General features: G+C 36.6%; 1 protein-coding gene across 12 annotated transcripts in view; it reads right to left on the bottom strand.

The window, feature by feature from the left end:
- The window catches only part of LOC136838804 (solute carrier family 41 member 1-like), a 177,244-nt gene continuing 150,417 nt past the window's right edge, over window positions 1–26,827 (bottom strand). For 7 of the 12 annotated variants that reach the window (XM_067104388.1, XM_067104386.1, XM_067104385.1 and 4 more), the window contains 8 exons: window positions 12,048–12,263; window positions 7,841–8,020; window positions 6,955–7,099; window positions 6,533–6,679; window positions 5,296–5,443; window positions 4,771–4,979; window positions 4,109–4,257; window positions 1–2,909 (listed from right to left, as the gene is read on the bottom strand). In XM_067104388.1, coding sequence (XP_066960489.1) covers window positions 2,724–2,909; window positions 4,109–4,257; window positions 4,771–4,979; window positions 5,296–5,443; window positions 6,533–6,679; window positions 6,955–7,099; window positions 7,841–8,020; window positions 12,048–12,263 — 1,380 coding nt within the window. In that variant the 3' untranslated portion in view covers window positions 1–2,723. The remainder of the gene's footprint in view (window positions 2,910–4,108; window positions 4,258–4,770; window positions 4,980–5,295; window positions 5,444–6,532; window positions 6,680–6,954; window positions 7,100–7,840; window positions 8,021–12,047; window positions 12,264–26,827) is intronic. The other 5 variants (XM_067104390.1, XM_067104389.1, XM_067104382.1 and 2 more) reach the window with 1 other exon arrangement.

Here is a 26,827-nt window from a genome sequence, read left to right as displayed (position 1 = left end):
TGTGCATAACTTTGTTTATTTCATTGACAATTTACAGTACTAACAAAAAGATCCCCATAAAACAGTGACCTACTTTAGTACATACGCTATCCTTTGTTACTGCTAGCAAGTATAGGAAGTAAAGTACTGTTAATAAGGCACTTTTCATCATATTGAATTCAACGCAGATTCGTCAGTCTTTATCCTGAGTTAAGATTTTGTTATTATGCTTTGGGAATTTCCAGATAAAGTAAATGTCTATAATAAAAATATATTTATATATATAACTTCTGTACCAAGAAAAAATGTCTATAAAAAACCTTCCATGTACTGTATATAATCTGTACCAACTACAAAAGTTGGATTCATTTGAAGATTCTTATGCTGGAATAATTTTCCTAACTTTTCACACCCTTTAAATACCATACACACCATTGTTACTCTCAAAACATAAATGTTAGTGGAGATAGTTAGTTGCATATAGATTTAGGATTACAGTATATTTTTAAATGCTTTCATTACTGTAGCCAGTATTTGCATTCTACAATTCTCACCATGTGCACAATTTTAGAATTCCATTTTGAATTCAATGAATACCCTCCAATTTCTCTAAGAAAACATCTTGGATGGAAAAAATTCTTAAAACACTGAATATTCAAAATAATTTCAAAGAAATTATTAGACCAGATCTTTTGCATTAAATTTTAATTCTCCATAGATAAACATCTTGGATGGAAAAAATTCTTGAAATACTGGATATTCACATTAATTTCAAAGAAATAATTTTACAGATCTTTTGCATGGGATTTTGATTCCCAAATAGTGTTTCTCTAAGTAATACTGAACTGAGACAGATATGGTTAGCACACTAAAACCAACTTGAAAACTGCCAGGAAAATGTTCAATGTAATCCATTACTATCCATTGAGACAAAAAAGCACAATTATAACCCCCCCCCCTTACAAAGAACCAAAACTTGATACCGTTAAATGTCAAATAGATTTTGTAGATTTTTTTTCTTTTTTTACTTAATTTACATGATTTTCTTGGAGCAAGCTGGAACTTAGAAAAAAACATACTCTGGGGCAGTTATCTAACAGATACAAGTATGATAAACATATCTCTAATGTGAACATAACCCTTTCATTGTTGCTGCATTCCATTTTATTTTATATGTACTGATGCAATGACAAGTACAGCTATTTTCACTTGCAAAATATTCTGTTTTGCTGCACCAATTCCTACTTTTTATCCTTGAGCATCTTGAGTTTATCACAATGACTTGACATCCATTATAAACTATTACCATCACATATCTTCTTTGTCATACCTAAAATCACAAAGATTAATAAGGCAATTTTTACAATAAGATGATTCAATCAAGGGAATCTTGAAATCAAGGCAAGTTAAAAAGGGGCTAATGAAGATGAGTAGAAGGAAAAACAACCACTGGTCTACAATATTCTGCTTTTCCTTTAGTATCAGGGCACATCAATTGAAGATTGGTATTCCAACCTTCATTGTGTAACAGTCCCAAGAGTACCGTGGCAGATGAACTAACAATGAAATACATGAGGAGGGTTAATATAATAAATATGGAGCAGCTACAATGAAAAAGTTAAGTTGCAGCAAATATTGCATTTCAATGATGTATACTATTTTCCACATATCTCACTAAGCTTGACATAACATTTATCTGAATCCAGTTAACAGTGAACATTATAATGTAGCATCAACAGTATCACAGGTATCCTAGAAACCAAGTCACTTATAATGGTACTGAATTTAACTTTTTGTATGGGATGAAATGATTATGAACCATCATAAACAAATGCTTAAAAATGCAACTAAGTACATTATCAGTGTAATAAAAATCATTTTTTCAAACAATAAAATACAACCAAATTATTAAATAAAGGATTTAAACCAGAATACAAGTTTCCAATAATGTAGCCATATTTCATACTTAATGCTTACAGAAACTTGTACAGTGCTATTCTGGAATCATCCATGGCAACACACCAGACAAAATTAGGTACAACAGTTAATTGAATTTTTTGACAAAAGAGTGTTTTTATGTTACTGCATAACTGAAACCAATGTTCAACTGATCATTAGTTAGTTTAACAAAACATTTTTAATTAAAAAATTTTCATCCTTTTCTGATATGAGGATACAATAGGGAAATTCAACCAAATAATGTATATGGCAGGAATTTACAGAGAGATCCATGTTGTATATTGCATAATTGAAGTACAATAATAAGACTAATGTAAATATGGATGAGTTTCCTGTTATGATCTAAAGGATAGGAACACATTTGTTAAAATAGAAAAAATATATATATAGTTCTGGGTAAAAATAGAGCGAAGTAAACAACTCTTGAAACATAAATAAGAGAATCACTGATTTTGAAGACCAAATTTCATGAGGTCTTATTACCTTTTTAAAGGATACAAAACAAACATACGAAAAATGTACTACACAACCAAAACATACAACCAAATCATACAGACAATTCTCAATAACATGTTATATGAGACTAGCACCCTTCAATTCACTCTGAAAATTATAAAAATTAATGATAGTAAGTTTATCAGTTTCAAAGGATCCAATTGTATAATTTGATCCTTGGGTAGAAATTTTTTCCTTTTAAGTATGCTCTTAAAAGGTAAATTTACCACATTCAACAGAATTTTTCATATCTATGTTTGAAAAGGGAAATTATTTACAAATTTCACCCATTAGTCACCTACGTCAGCATCTCTATCACCAACAACATAGAGTAAGTGGAACGCAATGGCCAGGAGCCCTGTGCCCAGAAGATCACCTAAAGCAGTAAGGTATGGAATGGCAGAGTTATCTGGATCAATGGAAGCTTTCCACATCCAGTGGACCATGATATGAGCTACGTACAGTAGAATTGATACCTGTTGAAGAATTAAAACAAATGATATTAATCAGTGTAATAAATTTAAATTCTAAGACAAAAAATATTGAGAATAATATAAAACTGTAAAAGACTTAATAAAAAACTGAACAATCCTGTATTTCACTTGTGATTTCTCAACCAAAGGATGTAGACTAATAGTATTTAAAACTGACAAACTTCCAATTATCACAACTCCAATTTAAGAATCGTTAAGAAACTGAAAATATCTAGCACCACTTGGTGGGTGATGAGAACAGCCCCTCTGTAAGCTATGTCCCAGATGCAAAAACAAAATATAGAAACAAATTGTTTTGTTCAAGAAACTTGGCTGAATATATAACTATGAATATGTAATTATAATGCTGTATGTATTTTACTGAATGTATGAAGAACAGAATGAGTGCATTCAGAGTACATTAATACTTTTACTAGTGCCATACTAGGCTATGATAAACATGTTCATCACAGGATATGGAATGAACTTATTCATCTCGTTATGCAATCATGTGCTAACAATACATGTGAGTGCATATACTGTAATCAATATTATCTTTCCAAGTTAGTTAATGTAAATATTACAGAATAAGTTCTGCTGTAACTTGTTAGTAATCTTTTCAGTGTAAAATAATAGAATAAGTACTGTACAGTGTTGGCATTATTTTTTCATTTAATGTACAATTTTTTTTCCAACTGCTTTTATAAAATAAAATATTTTTCTAGAAATGGTTGAGTTTCAGTTTCAATAGTTCCATTATTAGGTTCATGCCTTTGCCTTTATTTCAATACATATGCTGCATAGACTTCTTACTAAAAATACTTCAGCAATGTAAGGGTTATTTTCAATCTATGATACTTTTGCTTAGCGATAGGTGTTTCTAAACCTACCCTATTGTAACTAGGGGAGCTTCTGTATACTGATGAAAAGAAAGAGGACACTGAAGCATATGTCCTATCAATGAAAATGATAATGCAAAGGAACACTAATGAACTTGATGTATCATTCAAGCCAGAAGCATAATTGCTTAGCTATTAGTACTGAATGACGGGGGAGTGGCTTCAACTGCTTCTCTGGGGTAACTCCACCATCTTAGTCTTTTAATTGCACATTAATTCATAAAATAAGGTAAGGATCTGTACTTTGTATAGGAAAATTAATGATTAAGTAAAGTGCATACAATTGTTTTCTACAAAAATTACCTGAAGGAATGCAGCTAGAAGGTAAGTAACAACGAAGATTGGAGTGAGAGAAGTATGTCCAGCCTTCAAATATGAAATTGTATACATAAAGACCAAATGTCCAGGAACAACCAGTAACAGCAGAACCCTGGCAGTACGAGGATGGCCAGCTGTAATGATAAAGATTTGTATGAATAGTAGCAAATTATGAAGACATGGTAAACTTACATATGTAAAGTATAATTTTTATAGCAAAAAAAAAATACTCAAAATTACAGCAAAGGCATATAAGACATGATGCTATCAAACTTTCAAGGTCTTGACTATAAAAGGGATGTTTGAATAAGTATTTTAAACTACCATACATTTCTTCAGATCAAAATATCAACTTTTCACTTGTTTTGCAAAGGCAACATATGTGTTAATTTAGTTCTCTGCATACAAATAAGATTTATAATATGCTCAAGGGTATTTTTTTTTTTGCTACAAAACTCCTGGATTAATTATTTGCAAGTGGTGCTTTGAACCACACTGTTATGCATGACAACTTTGCATGAGGAATCCTAATTTATTTCAAATAAAAATTTTTACCAGCTTAAAAGTAATAAAATTTCCCATGTTCTTAGTCAGTATAACTTCAAATGCAGTGGTCATGTTTTATGTACAAATGCATAAAATATTACCTCTAGCACAGAATGCTGAGCATGGGTTGATGCAGAAACTTGCTACATATTTGGGTAGTTTCCCTAGAGGAGCTGCAGCGTGCAAGGCTGTTGATATACGAGAAGCCTGGACTGCCACTAAATTTCCTCCCACTCCATTAATAACTGGTTGGAATACTGCTATGCCTTTGTAGCTAGAGACTGCAAAATCTAAGATGAGACCACCCAGGCTGAAATGAAAAACAATCTTAGGAATTAGTGCAACTGAAGGTTTATATCATAATTCAAACTGTGTGCATAAGTTGGGAACTGTTGACATAAAAATCTACCGTTGATAGTCAATAAATATATAACTGTAATTATCTTCTTCATAGTAAACAAATTTTTCAACTGACTTTTACTATTTTATCCTTTAGATTTTTATTGTAGAAAAGAACTCCTGACTAATGCTTTTATGGTACAATATATATAGTATTTTAGCATGAAAGAGTATTAATTTGGTTATAATTCAAATGGCATACAAATACTTATATGAAAATACTGTACCTGGAAATCATCATAGCACAAATAACTGGAGTCCATCCAGAATACAGGACTTCCTTTGTATGCTTATTTCTTGAGGCCAGCCAAATCCACAAGGGAAGAGACATGATATAGCCAACTACCACCAGGGGTGAAAGCCAATGATCATTGTCTGTAAAAGGCAAGATAATACTGTTGTCAGCTGATGCCATATTACATTATTGCATATGCCCCTTTACAAAGTGTCTTGAACAGTCAAGTATTTATAAATTACACTGTATTCATTGTGTAATTGGTTTATTCAAAACAAGGTGAAATGAGCACCATTTGTATTATTCATAGAAAGAATGACATCTAAATGATTAAAAATTACTGTTTTTCAGAATTATAGATGCCGTTTTTCCTAAGTAACCCCTAAAATTATAAATATTATACGTAAACATCTGGAATTTGATATAGCTCATGAAAACTCTTATTACTAATTTATAATACAATTTAATTGAAGGAACTTAAAAAAAAAAAGTATCTTGTTCAATTTTAACAAGTTCAATTTGAACACAGTAATTTAATTTTGGCAAAAAGTCAATATCTGTACTGTAATGTATTAATTTATATGTGAGACTAAAATGTTTCCCACCAAAATAATAAGAACAATAATGAAACTGTTGAATGTATATGGTGTAAAGCCCACATTCATTATGTACGTCACACCATAAACAATGACATAAGAACCATGAAAGTAAGTATCTTTAAAAATACTACCTTTCCATTCAAGGGCCCACTTGTACTGTCTGCCTAAAAATGTCATAATGTTGACCTCCTGATCACTTATTATCACCATGATACATCCATAAGTTGCTTCTGATATACAATGTATATTACAGCTTTGTAAACAACCAGATAAACACATTACTATAAATCTTTACTAAATGAAGCATTTGACATTTGTGTAAATGTTCCCTTGAGGGTACTGTAATGGTGATAGTTTTGTATTTCTGTATCTACTTCCTAGCCATTAGCAATCTAATGTCTACATTTATAAAACTAAAAATTTTAAGTTTTTTAAATGAGAATGAACACCCTTGGGGAAACAATGAGCTTAGAAGGCAACAAGAGATGACATGTCTGGCTTTCTTCTCGATTATTTAATGAAGGTATAAGCATATTTTTTTATACTAGGACATTCGCATAAATTTTCTCTTATGATAAATCTACAAGCCAATCTGTGGTCAGATTCAAACATCCTTCACAACTAACATACCTTTGGCCTCGTATAATAGTGATGCAATCCAGGCAAGCAAGCCCAGTGTGGTGAGATCTCCTAATGAAGCAGCAATAGGTGTTGCAACATTATCGGGGTTAATACTGCACTTTCTTGAAAGCAGAATAACTCCAACCATAATAACACCTGAAAATCAACAGTATAACATAAGAAAATGACAGCATCTTCTGATCTGCTGCAAGGTTTATGGAAAAAACTCATTAATGTAAGACCTTTCACATTACAATGCACTACAAGGAGTACTTAGTATTTGAATATCCTATTGGAAAGGTGTAGCGATGAAAATAAATAACTACAATACACGTTCAGATTATGGCTTTTGATTGTTAACATTAGCACTAGGGATGCCGAGCCTAAAACAACGGAGGTAAGAAAAAACTTGAAAGCTCAGGTCCACTAACCTAAAATGAAGGACGCAAATGATGCTGTCACGAGGGCTGATGCACACAGCAGCAGTGCATGAATTATATCAAATGCACCTTCTGGAATCCAGCCCATCACAACAGCTGCTACTGATGCTAAAAATCCAACCACTATAGCTTGGCACTGAAAATATATTAACTATCCATTAGCTGGAAAAACATAGGAAGCAGTGTAAGCAATGAACAGTACAAAACCTATAAAACAGGATAGAACATTTTCTTTGTAACAGGATACTAATCTAATTTAAACATTGAATTTTACTAGTACAGTATGTTATCATTAACCTTTTCATTATCAATCACATCATTAACTTATATATTTCATCTCCATTGCTGTGCTGAATAATCCTGATGGGTTCCAGCGCTTGGTCTTCAAGACCTAAATTTCATAATCAATTAATCAAGAAACTGTAATGGCTAGCAATTTCTTTTTTCTTGGAACTTGAATTTGATTGTAACTCTTGCTATGACTAAGGATAAAAAGATAACCCAGAAAACTTAAACTATAATGTCGTGAATATATACACCTTACAAATTTGAGCACTTGAATCATATAAGTACAGTATGTAACAGAACTGTCCTACATTTATGAGGCAAACAGGCATATGAGTTACGAAACATTTTCATACTTGAACATCTCGGGTTTCCTTTTCAAGTACAATCAACCTACTTATAATTTATGTCGAGTGCTAAAAAAAATCCTTGGAGCACGATTTTTATCTGGATAAAAGTGATAGGGGCAAGAAATCTTAGTGATACACAAAGGAAAAACTAAAACTGGCATCAATTTGATTTTTTTACAGCTTTAAAATAAAAGACTATCCAAAAACAATCATAACTGGAACACTTAACTGAAGAGGCTTACCTGAATCAAAGCAAGATTTCCAATGATCATGGAAACGCACTCTTCTCTTTTATCTAGATGACCTAAATTAGCATGCGTGGAAAGACGAGAAGCTAAGGTCATCTCCAAGTTACCCTTGAGACCCAGTAGAGCAGGAACCATAATGAAAAGCTCGCTCACAACTCTAAACACATCCCAATGCTGTAAAAGAACGAAAATTTATTATGCAAAGGAAATATGTACTAAGTCTCCAGAGATATTCATTAAAAACAAAATAGGAAGACCAAAGGTAAAACGATACATAAACGCTTCCTCCTCAGTGACGACAGGCTTTGGTAGACTAATTTACATAGCAAAATACACAGGAGTGGCATTTTAAAACCGTAGTTTCCTGCATAGTAAAAGTCATGCAAATGTCACTGCAGCTGTGCGGTATTGCATTAATTTTATTGGCTGTTAGAATACTTGAAGTAATAATACGGGAACAACATAGATTAAGGAAGAATTTGTGTAATATTTTAATTCGTTCTAGAAAGCGCATTTCTTTCACAGTATTTCACACGTCGACTCTGCTACACCTACTGAGTATAGGCTACTGTATAATGTCTTACGGCACGAAAGACTTACATTATCTCTGGCCCTGAGAACCGCACAAGTAAATATTACCATGTTTGATTCATCTTGTGATTTATCACACCAATTATGATCTACAATCAGACTATCACTTAACGTGTGCTACTCAGTTTATAAAGGGGGAGTTACTAACATATTACAAGGTATTTTTCTGGCAACATAACAGGAAAATAAGAATGTTGAAAAACTAATGTTCCACCTCTTGGGAAACAATTTAATGAATAATCAAAAGAGAAAAATAGCATAATTTACGGCAGGAGAAAAATTATTACAGGCCTCGTAATCTGTGAAACAAACTACCAGATGTATATAATGTTCTCAACATACCATTCTAGTGTACATTTTTGCCTTTGCAGTATTTCGCGCACATCTACATAAATCAAATATGGTGCATATATATATATATATATATATATATATATATATATATATATATATATATATATATATATATATATATATATATATATATATATATATATATATATATATATATATATATATATATATATCTAAAGAGTTTTTAAATTTCCGTACAATATGCTACATTATTTTAATGTTCTAGTTTCAGAGGCACTTCTATCCGCAGCTGCAAGTCCTTCCTTCCCTATTTTGTGTTTGGCGAGAAAAAACTGTTAATTCACCAAGCATGAAAACTCGCATCAACTGTCAACCACATATACAAAAATGAACATAAAATCAACACGTCTGCAACAGCCTGATCTAATTTCCTGCAGCTGTGGTGACCTCTGCAAAAGGTAAATGACAGTTGATGAGTAAGCAGAGAGAGGTCATTGTACATCTAGAGTCATTCATTTTTTATTACTACGTCCGATATATCACTGATATCCCATTACCTTAGTGTAAACAAGCAAGCATAACCAGAGATAACATGACGGCGGCGAGAGGAGGAAGCATGAGTACAGAACAGGTTCAAGGTGGATAAAAATTGACGCTTCGAGGACAACTATAATTGGTATGTCTAACCCTTCTCCCGACAGTGGGCAACTACTAGGTAGGAAACTGTTCAGGACTAAATGCTTTGTCCTTGCAAAGAAAAAAAATATATATATACGACCGTGAAGCTGTACTCAACAGAAGCGATATCACACGTGTACGAATGTCTTGAGGGAATGTGTGGCAGATAATCAAGAATGGGTAGTTATCAGTATAACAAATCCACAATAACAAAGAGAAGAGGAAATAAAGAGGGTTTGGGGAGAATGCAGATGCGTGAGGTGTAGAGAGAGAGGAAAAGGAGAAGGATCAATACGTATGTCTGGGTCAGATGGAGGATGAAGAGGACGACGACGAAAAAAGTAAAGGTTAATGACAGAAGGATGGAATTATATGAAACTGATATAGGAAAGAATAACCAACGAAGGATGTGACACAAAAGGAAACAAACGAATGTCACAAACCAATATTTCAAATATAATTAACTTCACACAGTTATTAAATTCAGTCGTAAGTCTTTTTTTGTCGATGAACAAGAGTAATTGCAATCCCTCAAAAAACAAAAATCACGTCTGAATGAAACGGCTGCACTTTCCGCCGGTTCTTCGATTCCTAAACTGTTTGTAAAATGCAACTGCTGACTAATAGCTTGTGACGATTTTTTTTAAAGCATGAAAGCGCGCGCGAGGGCATATACACGAACAACGCAGCACTGACTATACTGATCAGAATATAAACAGGAATCGATCTAGAGCTGAGCTGTGAAATTACCTTTATGTAGACTAATTACTTTCTTGCAGACTTAGGGGAGATTCCACTAATAGTAAATAACAGTGATTTCGAATTCAGGCGTAACAACTTTAAGCAATTACAACGAAACCGTGCAGGCTATTTTAAAATTATATTGGTAGGCTACATGTCCGATTCGAGAGAGAGAGAGAGAGAGAGAGAGAGAGAGAGAGAGAGAGAGAGAGAGAGAGAGAGAGAGAGAGAGAGAGAGAGAGAGCGTCATACGATATTCCACGAACTGTATGAACTAAAGTGGTTCATGTGACTTTCCACTAAAATTATAATTCTGTTATAATTTAAGTCTCTTAATGTTAATATCCATTCATTCATTATAAATGTGTAAGTTTATCAAATGGCCACTTGGCTTGCACGTGCAAATGCAAAAACAAAATAACTTATTTTTAAACATTAAAGGCTCGTGTTAAAATTATATATATATATATATATATATATATATATATATATATATATATATATATATATATATATATATATATATTATAATGTCTTGTCACCACATGATTTTCTCTCCTCGTGCACCCGAAAAATGGTTAACGAATGACTGATAAATTTTACATATAAGAACGAGCTTTTCTATGATGGCTGTTATTTCGCAACCTGAATAACACCCACCAAAAACGGCCACCAAGTCGTTCAATACCCGGTGCGAGTATGTCAGGGGGTGGGATTGCGTGCGCGTGCGGGGCGAGTCAGGAGAGAGGGTTAAATAGGTCACCCAGTTAAGGTTATACAGTAAAATGTGACTGATACGGCCATAGGATCTTACACAAGGACGATCATACACAGATACACAAAAGCATCAACGCTAAATATTTCCTGATACCTCTGAAACATTTACAGCAAACGTGACTTGACTTACAAGCAAACACACAAAAAAAGTTTCAACACAAATTCGTTAGCTTTACGTAAAACGTACTTTTTCGCGATTAGCCTTGCATATAATTTAAAATTACTCTAATGTGAAACTATAAACATTCGTATATACGAACAGAAGCCAAGACTGACCAGCTGGCATTACAGAAAACGGAAGAGAATATACGGTAAGGAGAGATAGGGATTACTTCGAACTCGAACGAACTGGTTCTCTCTCGCAGATCACATTTAATTTTAACAACCGAAGAATCGAGCTGGCTTAAAGACTTAAAGACGTCTTTCGTGATGCAGATTATTGTACTGATCCCGTTTTCCACGCGAAGACAACCAAGAGGGGCTTACTTTGTTCACTAAGATCTGGCACTACCGGAATTAAAACAAAGGACGAATGTTACGGCGGTTGCAAGTGGACATTTTTTCTTTGTTGTATCATTTACTCTTTTTGATAATTTCGTTCTGACTTCTCTTTATTAAATGACTGAAAAAAACTGCCCAAAACCTGATGGAAGTGAAATTTAATGACTAACCGATACATAAGAGTAAGAATGGATACTGAAACGGTAATTTCCTCTAACGTAAGACGACGTAGTATCAAATTACTTTACATATGCAGTATACGAAAAAATAAAACTGACCCTGATAATCAGAATAGCTCTTTCCGAATCAGTACACTAATGTTTTAGTCTCCGATACGCGTTTACCATCGACATTTAACCACGATTATTAAAACCGACATTCATGATGGAACCGAAGCTCGTTCACGTTAATTGCAAATGTGTCACCCGTCACCACCTTATGACTAAATTTATCATAAAACCTCGAGAGAATTCAGTATATGTATTATCCATTTCACAAAACTAACAACAATACAAAGACGACAAAAAGCAAAAGGAGGGCAGGAGAGAAACCTACCGGTACTTGATAGCATTCCAAAGGCCAAACAAAATTTCCTTACCTGAACCAGATCAAGGACGAGACCGGCTCCGACCATGCCGAGACCAGCCACCAGGAAAGGTAGCATCACTTGCATAAGGATGGCCAGACTGGTCTCCTTGTCGGGTTCAGTATCTTCGTCACCAACGCCCCTCTGGATGAGGGAGAGGCCCTGGTCATCGTCGGACGAGGACGTCGAGCGCTCTTCGTACAAGCCATCGCCCTCCTCAATTCGGCCCTGCAAAGTTAGACTTTCAATGCACGCAAAAAACATTACCTTGGTGTACCAAGGTCCGATTACATTCAACAAATTTCTGAAATACTACAAGAGTCTCTAAATGTTTAATAAATATTCAGAAAAAACAATATATATATATATATATATATATATATATATATATATATATATATATATATATATATATATATATATACACACACACAAATATCCAAATCCACAATCACACTGTTGCAAAAGGTTGCGATAATAAACTGGAAATATCTCTCTCTCTCTCTCTCTCTCTCTCTCTCTCTCTCTCTCTCTCTCTCTCTCTCTCTATATATATATATATATATATATATATATATATATATATATATATATATATATATATATATATATATAAATATAATATAAATAAATAAAATATCAATATCTAACATTAATAGAATAAGTCTTTTAATTTGATTTCAGTTCCTAATCACAAATAAAACATATCAAGAATATAAAACTAGGGAGCTAAGACAACTGCAGCTCATACACATGAATTAACCAACAGGATTCAAGAAGTGCTTCCCCAAAATGAACTCAAAACTGTTTGACCAATCAGCGAAGTGGATCGAGGATCTGGAAGGAATTCTGCACCTAAGGTCAGGAGAGTTCAGACCACCACTGCAGAGCGGAACTTGGCATTATTGCCGCGGTGGGATAACTATTGCACAGAGCAATGATGAAATGATAACTTTAACTAGATTAATTCTTCACAGTTGTACAGTACAACAGTCTAATTTCCAAAACACGACACAGAAAATAAAATAAAAAAGTGGTTACAACTGTACCTGGACTACACGATTTCCTCAACCCCGCACCCCCCAAAAATAGATTAAGAATGCTAAGAAGACGGAAGAGATGCTATAATATTTGAGCGTGGGTTTCCTGCCCATTTTCGGGGCATCTGGGGAGAAATGACAGCTCTGACAAATTCTAGTTCGCAGTACCCAATTTCGAATAATTCCGGATCAACTCTCAGCGTAATAGGCTTTCTTATGTTGAAAAACATCTGGGGAGATGAAGATACAAGTAGGGTACATCCACAATCGAATATTTCAATTAATATTTAATAAAAGTTAATCAATCTAATGATTATATACTTTTGGGGAGGCCTGGCCTATTCGAAATAACTTGGGCTATTATTTCTTAACCTCATGGGCCGTATAATCCTATTAAATTGATGTTGAAAACAAAGGCGTTATTCGAAATGATCGAACGGCCTCTGATGTCGAGTGTTGCTGCCAGCCATTTGAAAACAATCTTGAAAGCTATCAAGAAAAATCAACGGGACAAAACGGGACCTCCTTGAGTTACGTCCGTAAGAATGGAGTTTTATGGAGTTTCCTTTCGTTAGAAAAATCCTAAAATGAACAATTCAAAACGTCTTCATGGATATATGAGCCTCCGCCTCCCGCATTCATTATGCGGTTGCTCTTTTAGCTTTACCGCCTCAATTTTCAAAAGGATTCAGTTATGGCCCTGAACAGACATTCCAACGACCTTGGGGTTTTCTTTCAAGGACCCGGGCTAGCTAAGTTCATCGTACGATGTAAGAACTTTCGATACACATCATACACACATATTTTATGCCCTTAAATAAATACATGATTATGTCTTTCCCAATCTTTCATATATATATATATATATATATATATATATATATATATATATATATATATATATATGTGTGTGTGTGTGTGTGTGTGTGTGTGTGTGTGACCAGTTGTTAGGGAGCTAATGCGTCTCGTAAGAATGAATTTCTGTCATAAAGTGTAAGTGAAAAGGTAACACAAAAGGCAGAGCAAATTTAAGGTTCCCTTTCCGTGCTGAGTATAGATGATGAACGGTTCAAGTCTAAGAAGCGATCCCTGAACTTCTATGTCCCTGATGCGATGGAGGATGACCTACCAATTCCAAGCAGTTTAAATTGCATGTGAGCCAATCAAATGGAACGAGTGACTAATTCCGCGTCGTTGCAAATTCGTGGTAGTTCCCGACCACTATCTAGACCGTGTTCCCGACTAACCAATCAGGAGAGGCTTTAGAAAAGCGCCTGAGAGCAAGCTAAGAAACCACAACGATGACAATGTAAGACATCACTGTATTTGTATTTGCGTTTTATACAGATTCACTCTTCGCCATACACACAAAAATATTCATTCCAGAAAGCTGACTCAACTACAATAACGCAATACCCCTTATTCAAGACTTGATGGAACACAACGCATATCCACGTGAACCCAATAGAAACTGTATGTTTTTCTACGTTATGGTTGTATAACATCTGAATCGCAATTAATATTAATGATTTTTCGTTTCTCCAAAACCTTAGCAGTTAAAAATTTCATGGGAGCAGCATAGCATCTCTCTTCCCCCACCCCCGGTCTTCTCTCTAACGCCCACACACTCTCTTTTGGCAGCTCTCACACCCACACACCCGTTCGTTATACAGCCTGAAAGGCAATAGCCGAGATATAACTGGGAATGACAGTAATAAAAGGAAATTCATGACGTTCTGTGACCTGGTACCTCTAGAACAGTCAGGGGTGAATTCGACCCTGCCCTAACAGAGTTAGTCGCATGAGGATACATTTGAGATTTTCTGTCACTTTAAGCTCCATGCGCTGAAATGTGAGGGGAACAGTTGTCGTTTACCAGGGAGAGACAAATAAGTAGCAAAAATTTCACTACAATAATATATACATACATGTATCATACATATTCTGATCAAAAGAAATTAGAAGTCTTCCCTTCCAGAGTAAAACCTCTCTTTTTGAATAACGTACATTTTCCCATCTTGAAAGCGAACATCAGATAAACAAACTATGCCACGCAAGCGACATTTATTTTTTTGGCCAAAGGAACAGTAAAAAAGGAGAGTATATACAGGATGTTCCCCGAACTGCAATCAGGTTCTTAGAAGCAACGCCTAAACCAGTTCACACCGCTTCTAAAAGAATCGGAAAAGGTGACCGTCTGTTACCTTTGTTCATTTATAAATGTATGCCATGCAATTAATATGATTTTATGCATTTACCAAAGTCTACCCAACGTCAAATATCAAAGAGCTCCAGCAGACTGATTGAAATGATCGGAATCCGCTTGAAATCAGAAAAAGAACCTGAAAACCACGATTGGAAACAGACGCAGCAACCCGAAATTGCAACGGCATAACAGGAGAGAGTCATAGAAGTCCTGGCAACATATTTACGAGAAAAATGTTGCTCTTTTTGACAAATCCGCATTACCATCAACTGGGCTTGCTTCTCCATACCTAATGCAAAGCCCTCTTTTATGCATTTTATTGGTACGAAACATATTTCAACCACCATCCTAACAGCGTTACCAGTAGCAATCAAGAGGCTCTGATCAGCTGCGTCATCCCACGAACGTCCTACACATATTTTTCTATGATTCCCAGAAGGTTATTATAACAGCAGTAAAGGGTTGTAGTTTTCCCCTTACCACACATACCGGCAGGGTATCATCGCACCCGATCTACGATGATTTACGACTAGAATACGACCCACAGGACCGATAAGCCCGGCAGATCTCAGGGCTGATAACTATGATCAGTTGGAAGCCAAAGAAGAGAAACCATCTCCAAACTGCATCCTCCTCATTCGTTAAGATAAGGCCAAGAATGAAAGGGGTGGACTCCTGGAGGGCCTAGAGACCGGGGGAGGGGGGAAGAAGGTGGGGGAAACGTGGAAGACAAAACTGACTTACTCAGCAAAGTGCAGAATGGTATAAAGTTACGGAGAAGGGACGAGCTGTGAAAAAGGTACGTAGTTAGGAACAATATAAGGTTTCTCTACCTTCACCTCCAGAATGATTCTCTCTCTCTCTCTCTCTCTCTCTCTCTCTCTCTCTCTCTCTCTCTCTCTCTCTCTCTCTCTCTCGTTTCCTGTTTTTCGCTGTCAACGGTCATTTCACATAATGATGAGTTTGGTTTTAACGATGAAAACACCTTTGCGGGTTGGTAGATTTCAGAGGTATGATACCTAGGGTTGCGCGGTCTTCATTTCAAATGCAGCGTGTGTCCCTAATTAGGAGAAATCTCCTTCATTAAGAAACCAGAGTTCAGGTACATTACTCATAGCTGTTTCCGTGGAGATGTGACGTAAATTGGTTTGTTTTGATCCTTGGAAACCGTACCACCAATCCAATGTTTATGTTTTCTCAAAAACGATCAACTTCAAAAAATTAAAGTTGATGTTTATCATTCAGCAGATTGTAATTAGCTTCCTATATTACCCATATGTATCAACGAAAATTCAATTAACTCGTTAGCAGGATAATGTTCAAAATTTGACTGTTTTCAGCATCATTACAAACATGTCGAGAAGCATTCAAATGAAACAGACTAAAGAAAAACGAGGCTATGAAGGGAATCCATATGTTGTCTCCATTTTCAGACAAAACCAAGCTTCCACTCCACAGGACGCACATGGCCTGACGTAACCAAATAAACAGTGAAACCACCTATATGCTGGCAGAAGCGGCAGCAAGAGCAGTACTGCTACTGTCCTTCTACTCCTGCTACTGCTACTACTGCTAACGACGACATCCTCAGGACAACAATGATAAAAGCTAAGGAGGAAAGCCGAGCAAGGTCATAAACAAGGTTATACGGGCCTCGAAGGGAAGTCTCAAATAAAAATTGCGTTATGATCATGACATTTAAGTTTTATTAAGGTGCCCATTTGCCAATTTTAATATCATTAACTCCAGCGGTCAAGCGTCAAGAGGTCCTTTAACTAGAATGGCCATGACGGTAATACAACAAGCGATCAATTTATGCACAAAGAGAAAGAGGGGGAGGGGGCTGGATAGCGGAGGAACCAGGAGGTTCTTCTGGGAGTCCAAATGGAATCGCCTCAAACGGCAGCATGACGAAGGTAACTACGATAATAATGAAAAATAAAACATGGTCGCAAGAACCTCAGGCAATGAGGGTGCTCCGCGAAAACAAGCAATTCATATTAGGTACCTACGCTCTATTTTTTCTTTTCTTTTCTTTTCTTTCTTCGCGAAGATATCTTCTGAAACAAGATGAACAAACGACTCCCCAGACCACCTGTTCAATTGGTGGGGGACAATTGGACACAACTACGAAGCCATGCTTTAACAAGGGCTGTTCTGAGTACGTCAATCATAAAGCCATTTTAGTTCCCTCTTTACTTAACTAAGCCGAAATGTGTTTTTATCTACTAAACAAAGCTGGAAAATACTAAAAAATATCTAACTTTACTCATTACATACAGACTGCACAATTAGTCTAACTGTATTAAAACTATATTACATCATCTCCTATTTTGTACCGTTTACACGATGAATATGTACATTAGCATGTTTCTTTGTTTATTAAAAAATAAAGGCTCCATCCACTAATACGGTTCGTCTTTCGACTCTGAACCTTGAAGGCTTAAGCCTTAAGACTTAGCAGCTGAAGACATACCAACGAACATTGTATTAACTTTGTATACCTCGGCTTGCCCCTTCATATTGAAAACTGCTAGAGCTTCCGTAAAGGGGGTTACATTATAACGTCTAATGTCTATCGGGCAACTCAACCAAAGAATGAACAAAGTCGTATTATTATTATTATTATTATTATTATTATTATTATTATTATTATTATTCCTCCGTTTATATCAAATGGTACTTCTAGAATTAATGCACAAACTAAATAGGTTGATACTTGAATGAACAATCTAGCGGAGAACGATTACACCTTGCACTCTACATCCAAAGTCGCCGTCGAACTTGATTCCAAACTTCAGCTTTTTTGTGCGCCTCATGAGCGAGAGTGTCCGCACAAGGTCAGACATTTTAAGGAAATCAACTAGACTATATAATCTGTCTAAGCAGGGACTAGTTTTTATTTCCTAGTGCAAGAGTCATTTGGTAAACAAACTTCTTTTGACTAGTACAGGACGATGCGGACTTGAAGGAACGCCTGCATACAGGCTAACACCCTAAAAACACTCATAGTAAAAAACCAACAAGTCCTATAAGAACCAAGGCTAATACTCGATATTACCTTCGCATGCGCGACGTCAAATTTGCACAGACTATACATCTGATACTGCAACACAATCTCCAGTACCATTATGAGCCGAAAAACTCATTAAGAAATACTACTTCCTATTTCTAATCTGTTTTGGAGATAGTACTTAGCATAAGCAATGGCATCCAGTAAGCAATTGAAATTTAACATGCCCAGCAGGGCTAATGGGAATCAATAACAAAAATAAGAAAAAAAAATGGCTGGTATGTAAACTGGAATAAAATCCGTCTAACAAACTAAACTAATAAAACAAAACGTTGAAAGTGAAAAGCAATCTGAGAAAGACAACCACCCATTCGGCAGAGAATAGCAAATGGTAAAAAAAAAAAAAAAACTGACAAAAGAAAACCCACATGTGCAGAGGCAAAACGCGGACAGAGAATAACAAAGGTACGCAAACAAAAAATGTTAATGATAATCTGATTATAAGAGAAACCGAGGAAACTGGGCTGGGCAAACACATCATAAAATAAATATCATCTAAGGAAAAAAAAAAAAAAAAAAAAAAACAGAACATGTAAAAGTAAACTCCAACGATCTCTGAGTAAAATTAAATGTTATCAAAAGAGTCACTCAGGAACGAACAAGTGAAAACAGCGCCACTACAAGAACGAGTAAAGACTTTCGAAGGACCCGCAACGACAAGTGAAAATCACAACTGAATCTTGATATATTTCCATTCTCAAGAATTAAACAAAGATCAAGACAGCCAGATCCCAGTGAACCTTCGACCTTGAACCTACCCTTGAAGCTTGATGTGTAAAACATTTTGCATTGGGTGAAGGTCAAGCCACGCTCTCATTACCCATCTTCGAGAATATCTTGGTCTGCAGCAAATAGTAGACAATATCAGGCATTATTTGAACAAATTACATAAAAAGGAAATGGCAAAACTGATGGAATATATAACAAATCAATCCTCCAATTACAAAATGCAGAGCAAAGAATGCCCAAACAGCGTTGTTCCTTATATTGGGTCATTTTCCACCCGGGTGTCAGGACGCCAGACACCATTCTCAAGTAAGGTAGTAGTGTCAGTGTTGCAACAGTTTTAAGCTAGAGTTCAAGAACAGGATTTCAGTAAGGCAACCTTATTGCCAAAGTCAGCAAGGACCCCTTTACTCAGAACAGGCGGCCTACACCATTTGTTATATATATATATTATATATATATATATATATATATATATATATATATATATATATATATATATATATATATATATATATATATATATATATATATATATATATATATAATATTATATAAATTATATATATATATATTATATATATATATATATATATATATATATATATATATATATATATAGACATACATATATATATAATATATATGTATGTATGTATGTATGTATAGGCTATATATAAAAAGACATGCAATGCTAAAGCATAACAGACAATTCTGAATACGTCCAAAAGGTACTTTTTCGACATTACTCGGACGATGTTCGTAGTCAAGAAAAAACTGAGAGAGAGAGAGAGAGAGAAAAGACAGGTTCTGACAGCAGTGTTGCGCAGTTCCAAAGAGATGGTAGCCATCGTAGCTGTTACACAAAACCAATTTCAATTTAGATGAACAAACACGCGGGATGGGATGAAGGGTTGTTGGGAGGGGGGGAGGATTACCAAGTCATTAATCATGTTCCCCTTTTTTCTTTCAATAAGCTGAAGAAACAGAGGAAACGTGATGATCTTTGAGTAAAAATGCAATACAGAGGCACCTGTCCTCTACTCCCTAAAAACCTCACTCAGATCTACACCAACGAGTTCTCGAATAAATTCGCAATACCCAACAAAAGGTGACCTTGGCATTCACACATATATATAATTTTTTTGTGAAGGATGATGGAGACAAAACGCCTCCGATACTCCGCACGATCTTGAGAATCACTCGGTTGTCAAATCTGAGTTGCTGAAAAGAGACTGACACGAATGCGCGGGACTCCACCGGCTGTTTCGATTTCCAGTGGTCTGAACCAGAAGAGTTTAATAATACTGTAGTCCGTTAAAAATACCCACGAGATACAACTCCGTCCAGTTTCTGCCCTCTCGGGCCGATGCAAGGTGAGCGCTAATGATAATCATTTTGTTTGAAGAGCCAACGATTAACGACCAAACACGATGACCCACAATGCAAGCACCACTTCCAAGGGAGGGCCGGGCAGGAAAACAAATAGAGCGGCTGACAAAGAAACAGCAAACACATAAAAGACGGTACACACACACATATACATACACACAGACAAAATCTTTTGGACATCCTCCAACGCACTCGTCACTGTGCACACTTCTCTACTTGGCAGCCCAAACCCCTCTATAAAAATGACACGCAAGTAATTGCAGTTATGCTATGCGCATTTGACAACAAATAACCAAAAATGCGATGCACAAACGGATCCGTGAAACAAATACCGCTTCAATAACTGGTTACTGTTGGGTTTCTATCTCATCGTCTTTATCAACAGCGCTATAACGCTGGTTTTCCCCTCCACGGGGTCGGACGTGAAATGAGTTCTCACCGCTCGCCTCTGCGCTGTAATGGAGTTGACTGCTTTCAACGGAAAATGTAACTACAATTACAACATGCTACCCTTAGAGAAATATCAACGAAATAAGACCACGAAATAATGAAAATAAAAAATCAATGCATTTATGATAAATAAAACTACTACAATTATTTACTTTAATATTTCAACTTTATCATTTTTCTTTAATATGTGCTCGAGAGCCATCAACTTGAGCAGGACACTCCCAAAGAACGCAAGGCTCACACAAGTCAAGAATGTCCAAACTAAGACATTTTCAAAATTACATATCAATTAATAAGAATAAAAACCTACCAACGCACGACAGGGAACTTGTCATTAACAACTACATATTTTCCAACTGTCAATTTTCCGCAATATCGCGATTCACTCTAATCATTCTGCTCACTGAGGAAAAAAGGACATTTCAAGTACAAGGAAACCAAGGCCACGGGCTGAATGGCGCACTGTTACATAATTCGGTACAAAACAAGACGTCTCATTTTTCCCCAATTCTTGATATGTCAGGAAGCTATAGTTTTATCCGCCTCATAAAGGCTTTTGTACTTAAAAATCTGCGAACACGATATGTAATACAGAGAGAGAGAGAGAGAGAGAGAGAGAGAGAGAGAGAGAGAGAGAGAGAGAGAGGCACCTCTCACTGACCGACAACTGGTGCATTTAAGCAACATCAATGTTTAAAGAATACCCAACACCAAATTAACACGCCTACATCAAAATACCGGTTCGGACGTAACCTCCTATACTATCGAATTCGCCGAAGCCCCCCCCCCACCCCCAACATCACCCCATCCCCTAAAATCGTTTATGCAGGGACGGTTTCGCCTTGCATGAATGCGTGAGACGCTACTGCCAGGAGTTCACGGAAAGCGCTTGCAGCTTCACGCTAAATTCATAACCGATTCAGTCAACGGCACTCTGCTGTTAAGCACAGATATGAGAGAGAGAGAGAGAGAGAGAGAGAGAGAGAGAGAGAGAGAGAGAGAGAGCGCATGCGTGCTTGTGCCTGATTTCTGCAAACGAATGTTAAAATATCTCTAGAAGTAAGAAGCACAACTACTCTTCAGGTGAGGTCAAGTCAAACAGTTTAAACGTTTAAGCAGAAGTATTTGCAAAACAAAAGAAGTCAAAGTGAAACAAAAGTAACAAATGCATAGAATGAATGGTTAATTTAGGCCAAGAGTTTTAATCATCATTAGCACATTATACGTTGGAAGTTTGCGATAATTCACGTTCAATAGCAAAAACTGGTTGTCCTATTAAACACATATAAGATTTGAACATTCACATTAAGTGAATAAAGCAGACTGCTAAAAAAAACGACCGCTTTGTTCCACTAATGATAATGCAATTAACGTGACCTTAACATCCAAATCTCGGGTGTGGCGGCTGAAGGCACGCAAGACCTTTTTTATGGCTTAGGTCTGGTCCTTTGCGAAACACATGTTTGACTTCGAAATGCCAAACACGCTCTGTTCCTGAAGTACAAGTTCGTAAAATCTGTCCAAAATACGGCCGACTTTCCTTTCCGTCCCGTTCTATTTCATTTCTTCTAGTTCGGTAACCTACCGCACCTGCTTCGCTCTCGTCGCTCAATGATACAAGTTCTGTTTGTTTAGCGAAAAACTAAACAAATAAATGAAATCTACCTGCAATCAATTATCACGAAAAACACATAAAAGACCTTGTAAATAAATAACTCGAATATACTGCTGTGTATTATACCGAGAATAAGCAAACTATACGAAGAAACGTTAAAGGCCGAAAGACAAGGAAAGCTTAAAACGCAAAACCTGCATACAAATATGGATGCCAACGACGCACTAGAAATACAAAAATCCGTCAAGAAGTTGTTCGCTCAACGAATGGACGTTATACTGATTTGTCTTATGACTCGTTCCGTTAAATAACACAAGGCTAAACCTATTAGATGAAGAAACGAAAAACAAGAAAAAAATGTTACTGAAAAGTCCTTTGACGCATTCACACAAGCTGTCGCTTCTCGTGAGATATTAATACGGACTGATAACCGGTTCTGGGGTGTGAGTTTCCTTCCCATAATGATGACAGAACGTCTTACAGAAAGCATCTAAATTATTTTCAATGAACATTAGCCTGGCTCTACTTCTAAGTCTATTTCACCAGTAAGTAATATTACGATATTAAATGGGCTTTTGATACAGATGCAACTAAACAAACATATTTCCTTCTTTTTTTTTAATTCGAAGGTCGAATCCTGTGGATAACATCGTACTCAGCTGTGGTGTGCTAAGGAAGGTATACTTTCCTTGGCGACCGTTATTATATAAAAAAAAAATTGCACACTAACGCAAAATATTACAATTCTCTTGCCAGATCTACACTGAATACGAATGGAATGTGTGTCTGTAGGTCAGTTTGCGAAAAGAAATAGCAAGTAGGTAAAACTACTTTTTATGACTATCGTTGTGTGAGGTCTGAATGTATGTAGCCTATACATGACAAGAATAGCAGACCGCTTTTGCTTCTACGCAGAAACCAAATAAATTGAGCAAGTGATACGCAACGAATAACAAGAGGTGCTGTCTCGAAATAAACTCGTTGCTTTTACGTAAATCGCTTACGTCGGTCATGATGGATAAACTTTGGAGCATAAAATAATAACCTCATGAAGAAACCTAGAGAAAAAAGTAATTCTCAGTCATGTGTATTCCACGTGACCAAGAAAGCTATAAGCTGCACTTCATAACCATCACTATAATCTTCCCTTAAAGATAAGATGACGAGGAGGAGGAGGAGGAGGAGGAGGAGGAGGAGGAGGAGGAGGAGGAGGAGGAGGAGGAGGAGGAGGAGGGAGAGATAAGTGAAGGTGCAGGAGAACGAGGATGAGCAAAACAGGACAGAATTCTGAAAAACGAGACAGGAGGAGTTCACGCTTGGGTACCCGGCCGTCAAATTCATCAATTTCCTGATGGGATTTAGCTCTTTGAGGCGTATGCAAGAGAGAAATCCAATCTTTTACATCCAGTTTCGTCTTCGCCTTTTATTGTAGAGGGAAGGCCCCACCAAATTGTCAGGGCAACAAAATCCCCATCAGGAGGGTGGACGTACATACGGGCGCACAGATGGAGGCATCAACACAGAGCTAGAAGGTAGCGTAGCCAGTCCAGATCGCATTCTATCAGGATTGCGAGTGCCTCCAATAACTCTCACTTACACAGCTAACGAAATGATCAGGGGCATCATGAAGTACTTCCTACTTGGGATCTCTCACCCGTGCCTTTTCCTAATGTTAGCCACCACGCCCAATGCCCGCCAAGGGAAGGTTATACCAAACGGACGCCGCCCGGCATCCCACCTTGCTCTTAACAAACAAGAAAATGACGTCAGTGTTTTTTCCTTGCAGCCACCATCAGCAAACACTTCACTGGAATCCTGCCTGTTCCATACTTGATCATTCTAAGAACACGTGCGGCAGGCGCTCATGACCACTCAAACAATGCAGGCTAACATTTCAATGTATTATTGGAACTCGATCATAATATAAAAACGAACACAAAGTCTATTTTTAACTACAAAAAAAAATTTGTTCGGCTGTTGTGCTGCTTTCGGGTATAATATAATCGCCTGCCTTAATATATAATAAAGATGCCTCCGATTACGATAAATAGAATGCCAACATCTATACATGAATCGCTGACTTTTCCTTCTAGAGAGAGAGAGAGAGAGAGAGAGAATAAAATGTTACATATTTTACAAAGACTAGATATATATGTGTGTGTGTGTCCGGGCAGAGTACATAACAATGGACAGCTCTGTACCCGCACGGTAACAGAATTTAACAGCAGAAAATGACGACTTCAGGAATTAATGAAAGTAATACCGTTACATAAGCTCTTGACTCAGCAGCAATTACGCTTAATTACCCGCTATGACCATTACATACCTCGATGCATCAGAGCGTCAAGTGAGCAGTAAATCTAATCCTTTTAGAAGCTTTTGTAATAAAACAAAACGCAAATAATTATGATTTTTTGAGGTTACAACGCGTGATTTCTGTGGTTTAAATCCGAACAGAAAATTTGGATGAATATGAAAGATTCGCAACAAATTAATTTTACTGACTAATTCTACTGTGCACATTGCAAAAGCAAATAATTAAAAAATGCTAAAAAAGCGGGCAGTAACCCGAAAATTTAGTAGACACAAGTTTATACAACACTAATTTATTTCCAGCGCGATCTTGCATCATGCCATCCAATAACCAGGGCGACACGGACAGAATAATCCGGGCAGGAATTGGGTCTCTATTCCAACAACAACAACACAACAACGTTCGAGAAAATAGCACCAAAAAGACACGACCGAAGACCTCTCATGAATCTCGGTTACAAGGTCACTTCTACTCGTACTCTTCAGACAAAACGAGGAGTATCGATTTGTTTATATCTAATTATTGCATCTTCCAGCTTGTGAACTTGATTCGAGAAAATTAATGTACCACTTTGTAAAGATTCGTCTCCCGAGGAAGAGCCGAATTTACAAGACAACGTCGACCAGGTGTAAACATCCGTGAGGGGTGTATGTATATAAACATCGAATAACACTTCGGTGGCTATGTGTGTCTGCACAAAAACCCTAGTTTAAAATTCTGTACGTGTATATATTTAAGCACATCAGTGAATATCCTGTCACCTTTCATGTGAACAGTAATATGAGCAAGGTATTGTGCTTATTTACACAAATATTTCCTATTTAACACTCTAATCCCAGAAAGGAACTCAAAATTTTCCTCAAAAATTTCTTCCTACTTTTTGAGGACAAATAATATGGGACTGAATTATTAATACAATTTTTTTTAACTATCATCATCCGTAACAAATCCGGAATCCTTCTGAATTAAAACGCGTACCAGAACGACCGCAAAATGTCTTAAAAAAATTAAAATTGCAATAAAATTCAGAATTATTCGAGTTAAAGGAAAACCTATTGTCATCCAAGAGCACAAAAATAAAGGGGGGGGGGGGGAAGCAGTCACATCTAGTGTCAACATACGAGAGCATCATCGTCTTTGCTTAGAATGATCTTTTAAATCTTCAAGGCTATTCAGATAATTAACGTATTCTTTCGAACACAAAGGCGCAGTCATGACTTCCCAAAAGCAATGTTGACGCCTTGAACTCTTTCAACAAAAGACCTCCTTAGACTGATCTAACTCCACCGCGAAAAATGCGCATGACTCTTCTTAGGATTAAGTCGTGAGCCGGTCTTCAAACAGATCTCGACTGCGGGCGTGATGTCCTAATTTTCTGAATGGCATGAGGTCCAGGTCTTCCAAAAAGTACAACAAAAGCTCCGATTTACTTCAAATCCTTTCAAGTGGTCCCCGAAATGTCCGCCAGACGTGATGGCCAATGGCCAGCCAACGCAAGGCTAGGGTAAGGCTGCCCGGACATTACAATTTTTGAAGGTTTCACGATACGTCATTTTGATATGAATCTACACTCGTTGTGTTAATCCCCCTCATTTTATCAACAGTCCTGTCAGGAGAACTCTATTGATATAGTCAATTTAACCAAGCAAAACCCGCTTAACTAGACCAGCCTAAGGACAACGTCGCTTTAAGAAGCAGTGAGACCTTTTGGAGAGCTGGTCCTGGTCAACACTCCCCCCACCCTAGTCTCTTCTCTCTCTCTCTCTCTCTCTCTCTCTCTCTCTCTCTCTCTCTCTCTCTCTCTCTCTCTCCGGTGAACTGTACCAGTTACCAGAAAAATCTTTCATGCAGCTAAATCCGATAGACTTTCCTGATGAAATGCCTCCCTGGGACATACGTGAGAACGACGATAATATTTCGAAGATTCCCGGGAATGTTCCAGAAACTGAATTAAAGTCAAAATCTGCTGAGGATAT

The sequence above is a fragment of the Macrobrachium rosenbergii genome, chromosome 5 (assembly GCF_040412425.1).
Source record: "Macrobrachium rosenbergii isolate ZJJX-2024 chromosome 5, ASM4041242v1, whole genome shotgun sequence".
Lineage (NCBI taxonomy): Eukaryota > Metazoa > Arthropoda > Malacostraca > Decapoda > Palaemonidae > Macrobrachium > Macrobrachium rosenbergii.
Note: the sequence above shows the minus strand (reverse complement) of the source record. Positions and strands in the feature narration are given on the sequence as shown.